The sequence below is a fragment of the Chrysemys picta genome, chromosome 1, assembly GCF_011386835.1.
Source record: "Chrysemys picta bellii isolate R12L10 chromosome 1, ASM1138683v2, whole genome shotgun sequence".
Taxonomy (NCBI): Eukaryota; Metazoa; Chordata; order Testudines; family Emydidae; genus Chrysemys; species Chrysemys picta.
In genome coordinates, this window is record NC_088791.1 from 353,376,989 (window position 1) to 353,382,988 (window position 6,000).

Here is a 6,000-nt window from a genome sequence, read left to right on the forward strand (position 1 = left end):
TAAGGGGATGGGGAGAAACAAGCACCCAAGAACGCGATGCACAAAGCCCCCCTGCTAGGTGGCAGCTAAGCTAGCCAATGGGAGAGGCCCATAAGAGGGGTGGGTCCCAGGCCTTGTCCCTCTCAGGGTGTTAAACTCCTACCTCTGCTTGGGGCGCACAGCCAGGACCTCGCTCCTGGAGTCAGGCGGCTGTGGTGCAGGTGTTGTTTCTCGGGAGAATGAGTCAGATGCCTTCCTCCTTCCACACCAACAGAGGAAGCCAGGGCAGTAGGAGACCTACCTTGTAACTGCTAGCCCACTAGTGAGTGCTCTCTCCTGTGCGGGAGTGCGACCCAGGTTCAATTCCCCCTCTGCCTCAGGGAGTGAAAAGATTTCAACAGAAGCCATCTCCTCTCTCAGGAGAATGCTTCAGCCACAGAGCTATGGGATAGTCTCACATTGGGTGCCATCAGCTACTCCTGATCAAGCTGTTCCTCTGTAGCTTAAATATATTTTTTTTGGGTGGTGCAGTCCCAGGACATTGGACTGACAAGGTGTGGGAAGTGATACCTTTTAATGGCCCAACTTCTGCTGGTGAGAGAGACCATCTTTCGAGCACACAGACCTCTTTGGGTGAGAGTCCTTGGGCGAGAAAGAAAGGGAGAGAGTGAAAATGACTCTGCAACACACTGGATTGCGCGCTGTTGTATTCATTCAGCTGGAATCAATGGGCCAAGGGAGTCAATGGGGGTCACATAACTCTGTCACTGTCCAACATTACAGTGTTAAACAAGGCTCAGGGCTGGGTATCCAGAGATCTCGGCCCACTCAGCCCCAGGGCAAACACCCCAGTCAACGTCCGCTTTAACCTTTTATTAAAGACACAGAAAGAAGGAAAAACAGTTCAAGCCTTTGATGTGTAAAGTATTGAGAAAGGCTTTTGTTTCAACAGCGCCCCTTGTTCCCTTTCCCTTTAGCTGGAGAGAGAGTGGCAGGCTTGTAGCTGGTATCAAACATGGTAATAACTGTCCTTTTAGGGAAAAGAGAAGATGTTGGCTAAGAGGGACTGGAGGGGCATCATCATCTGGGTTCCTCTCTCTGGCCGGGTCTGGTCAGAACATCTCTTGGGATTGAGACGAAGAAGGTCTGGGGTCCCAAGAGATGGTGGGGGTGGCAGACATGATGGTGAAACTTGCTCCTGTTGCCAATTTCCCACCCCCCAATCTCTTTCCTTAAGGACCTACAAAGGCAGGGATGGGCAGAACAGCCCCTCCCCTCATTGTTCTGCCCACCAATTAGGCCTAATTTCGGACACAATTTTGGGTCAATAATTTTCAGTCCCCCACTGTTCTTGTTGACCAGGCACGATCGTTACCCTGTCCTTGAGTTAGATCAGGAGACCTTTTTGTCTGTACTACTTCAATCTTTCTGTCTCCCGCTCATAGCTTTTCCCATCAACGTTTGTTATTATGGGTCACTGTGCCACCCTGTGATCTGCCACATATGGTGTATGGCTGAACTCACAGTTCGGGTAAGGTTGTAGGCCCAATTATTATAACAACACTCACCTGGGCTGTGGGAGACTCAGGGTCTGGTCCCCCAGCTCCAATGACTGTTTCATTATTTATACACCGGGGAACAACTTCACTGGGAGAGAGACTGCGCGATCCTGTTGCAGACTATCCCAGAGCCCAGTGATTGACGTGCACCTCCTGAGAGGTGGGAGACCCCACGGCAAATCCTTGCTCCCTCTGAGCCAGAAGGGGAAACTGAACCTGGGTCTCCTTCATCTCGTGTGGGTGCTCTAACCACTGGGCTAAAGTTGGGCACTGGCGGCATCTCTGTCCAGGTTTTGAATGGGACCCAGTCCGGTAGATGGTCTCTGAGCAAACATACTGGATTGGGCCCTGCGGGTGAGCCAGGCAGAGGAGCACCTATCTTCCCCTGGTTCGTGGAGTGCACTGGGGCGTAGGCGGGAGATGTAGGTGGCCAGCAGCAACCCCTGTGTCCGGAGACAGAAACAGAGGCTCCTAGGGAACGTTCACAGCATAAATGTAGGCACGGAGGGAGTTTAGGCACCTATAGGGTTCGGTGGCAGCTGAGTGGGTGTTTGTGGATCCCAGTGGGGCCCAAAACTGGGACTAAGGTGCCTGAGTGTGGGATTTCGGTGTGCGAGTACCTCTGTGGATCTGGGCCTATACCTCATTGTCTTGTACGTGGTATGGCTCAGTGCACGAATGTGATATGAACAGAGTATGAAAGATTGTCTTGTCTTCGGTTGCTTTGGGTTTTCTTTCTTTCTTTCTTTCTTTTGCTTTATCCATCTGTGCTGCAGAATTTGTTTCTTTAAATTCCTTCCTCACTCTCTTTTGGGACTCAAAGGAGCATCAGCGTTTCCTGACACCTGGGGATCAGTGAGGTTGCCTAGCTGGCCAGAAAAGACCGGGGGTAACTGCCCTGGGTTAACCCTCAACACGTCCCACCTGGCTTCTGAAGAAAGCAGAGTTAAGCCTGACTGGGACCAGAGTGGGAGCAGATGAAAAGAGCCCTCCCGGCTTTGGGGGAGGGGAATTCAAACGCTGGAAGCTGCTGGCTGCCTGATCCCCAATGCTGGGGTAGTTAAGCTACATCTGCTGAGGCTAACACCGTAGAGGAGGCAGTTGGGGAGCGTGAACGGTGACTTAAGGGTGTTCTTGTTTTGGTGCATGTCCTTTGCCAGCTCAGGGGCCGGCAGATAAAACGGCTCTTCCATCTTCGAGAGGGAGAGGGAAAGCACCTGTTATTTCCCTTTTCTTTCTGGAAGCCAGAGCCCACACTTGGGGTGTCCCTGTGATACTCTCACTGATGGGAAGTGACCCTCTTTTGGGGGGGCTGGCGGGATCTGACTCCGCCGCAGTGCACGCACTGACATGCATTCTGGCAGAGATACGTCGATCCTGGGTCTCAACCCCTGCCTTACCCCAGTGCGAGGCTGACATGACCCCATGGGTACTGGTATAAAACCGGGCTAAGAGAGAGGAGAATCGGGCCTGTACATTTACAAAGCCTATGGGTCTGACTGTCTGCAAAGAGTCATTTCATTAACTGGTTTAAAAAAATCCAACAAATGTTTAATAATTAAACAAGCAATAAGTTGTGCCAGGAAGCCATGGGCACGAAATCACATTTATGGTCGGGGGAGACCCACAGATGAGCTGGGAGTTTCCAAAGCCTTAAAGTGCCTGTTGTGGTTTGTTAACGCAAACTAAACAAGCCAGCTGTCCCCTCTGCTGGCTAAGGAGTAGGGCCGAGGGCTTGACTTGCCTTTCCCTCTGCTCCTTATCAGGAGCGACAGCCCTGCCAATCTCTACAGCCCACACAGGGTTTCCGGGCTCTGCGATCGCTCTGTGAACCACCCCGGAGCTGGGAGGGGATGGGGAGGAAGAGACAGGGGCTCCTGGGGGCATCATGCCTGCACAAAGGACGAGGAGAATATGTGGATGCAGCAATTGCTACACCTGCTCCGAAACTGCCTGCCGATGAGGAGTAACACGACAATAGCGGCCTTGCCCTACGCTGCATAATCACACGAGTGCCTGGAAACTGAAGTCAGTAGCTGAGGGAAACAGCACTTAATATTTTAAGCCACAGCTCTGGTTTTTAATCAGTCACAGAAGCATAAAAATCAAGGGGATTTATAAGGATGTATACTTGCTACTATACAGGGGAAGTTCTCTTAGATCTATCTAGCTAGCTAGCTATCTTAAGATAGATCATAAGATATATTGGAACTGGAAAAGGTTCAGAAAAGGGCAACAAAAATGACGAGGGGTATGGAACAGCTTCCATATGAAGAGAGATTAATAAGACTGGGACTTTTCAGCTTGGAAAAGAGACCACTAAGGGGGGATATGATAGAGATCTATACAATCATGACTGGTGTGGAGAAAGTCAATAAGGAAGTGTTATTTACTCCTTCCCATAACACTGGAACTAGGGCTCACCCAATGAAATTAACAGGCAGCAGGTTTAAAACAAACAAACAAAAAAGAAGTATTTCTTCACACAACGCACGGTCAATCTGTGGCACTCTTTGCCAGAAGATGTTGTGAAGGCCAAGACACAGGGTTGAAAAAAGAACCGATAAGTACATGGAGGATAGGTCCATCAGTGGCTATTAACCAGGATGGGCAGGGATTGTGTCCCTAGCCTCTGTTTGCCAGAAGCTGGGAATGAGCGACGGGATGGATCATTTGATGATTCCCTCTGGGGCACCTGGCATTGGCCACTGTCAGAAGACAGGATACTGGGCTTGATGGACCTTTCGCCTCACCCAGTCTGGCCGTTCTTATGTTCTTATCTATCTATCTATCTATCTATCACCCAGTCTCACCATTCTATGAAGAATTAGGGCACATATCCTGGAATAACACCTAAGCCACTGGCCATGCCCAGGTTAGGCCTTTTTTTGACATAAGATCCTTTGGATCCCTTCACGAATCTGTTTGGTTTTCATGCTGTAGATGACAGGGTTGAGCACCGGGGGCACGAAAAGGTAGATGTTGGCCATGAGAACATGAATGATGGGGGCGGCATTTTCCCCAAACCTGCGAATGATTGACAAGCCAACCATGGGGATGTAGAAGATCAGGATGGCGCAGATGTGGGAGACGCAGGTGTTCAGGACCTTGATGCGCTCTTCCTTGGACGTGATGCTTAAGACCATCTGAATGATCATAACATAAGACAGGATAATCAGCAGAGGGTCTAGTACCACTATGAGCAGGATTAAAGTTAAGCCATACATATTATTGAACGTGGTATCTGAGCATGCCAGCCGTATTATATCCTGATGCAAGCAATAGGAATAGGAGAGCACATGAGACCTGCAGAATGGCAGAACTGTAAGAAAACAGATTAATGGGACCAGCACCAACGTACATCTACAGACAATGGCCAGTCCTATTTTAGCAATCCTGGGGCTGGTCAGGATGGAGGTATATCTCAGAGGGTTGCAAATGGCCACGTAGCGGTCAAAGGCCATGGCCAGAAGCACCGAGGACTCCATGAAGGAAAATGAGTGGATGCAGATCATCTGGAGGAGGCAGGCGCTGAAGCTGATTTCTCGGGAGTTGAACCAAAGCACACGGAGGACCGTTGGCAGCGTGGACAGAGTCAGACCCAGGTCCGTGAAGGCCAGCATAGAAAGGAAATAGTACATGGGCTGGTGGAGCCATCGCTCCGCTTTTATAACAAACAGGATGGTGCAGTTTCCCAAAATTGCAATAGCGTACATGAAAGAGAAAGAGGCAGCAAACCAGTGGTGTCCATGCTCCAGTCCCGGTATGCCTGTTAGGAGGAACACTGAGGCGCTGCTGAGGTTGGCACCATCTGCTGCTGACATGCTGTGCTATGGACTATGTCCCGTTTGGGTTCAAATCTCCCTTTCCTGAAATAGTAATGGAGAAATATACAATTAAAGCTCCAATTAGATTCAACAGAGCAGGATAAAGAGTCAGATTCTTTTTCTCTTGCCGGGAAAAGCAGATAGTTTTGCAATCAAGGCATTGGCTGGGTTCAGTTCCCATCTCTTCCACAGGTTTCCTGTATGAACATGAGCACGTCGCTTAATCTGTCTGCGCCTCAGTTTCCCATGTGAAAGTGGAGCTAATAATCCTGATTTACTTCTGTGACAATGCGGTTCCGGTGGAACCCAATTGAGAGTGCCAACTCAGGACAAATTGCTCAAACAGGGCAGTTACAGCCCAAGGCTGGGGGTTTTTTCCACCTCTAAGGCAAACCAAACCAGCCAGACTAAGAGGACTTCAGTCTCACCCCACTGGCTAACCGCAAGTCTCACAAGCAATCTCCTTAGACACTCCAGTTTCCCAGTATTACCACCAGTGCCACTCGTTATGGGGACAAATGGTTATGAAAACCAATACCCCAGTAAAAGAAAAAGGTTCTCCTGATCCCAAAGGACCAAGCCCCAGACCCAGGTCAATATACAAGTCAGATCTTACCCACAAATCACAACGTTGC

General features: G+C 49.8%; 1 protein-coding gene across 1 annotated transcript; it reads right to left on the reverse strand.

Moving 5' to 3' along the window:
- Nucleotides 1-656: 656 nt before the first annotated feature.
- On the reverse strand, nt 657-6,000 carry LOC101943736 (olfactory receptor 51M1-like). The gene has a single exon (XM_065581910.1). The coding sequence runs from the start codon at nt 5,360-5,362 to the stop codon at nt 4,415-4,417; it is 948 nt and encodes a 315-aa protein (XP_065437982.1). The 5' UTR covers nt 5,363-6,000; the 3' UTR covers nt 657-4,414.

Coding starts and splice junctions, on each gene's coding strand:
- LOC101943736 (XM_065581910.1), bottom strand. CDS start 5,362: ATGTCAGCAGCAGATGGTGCCAACCTCAGCAGCGCCTCAGTGTTCCTC.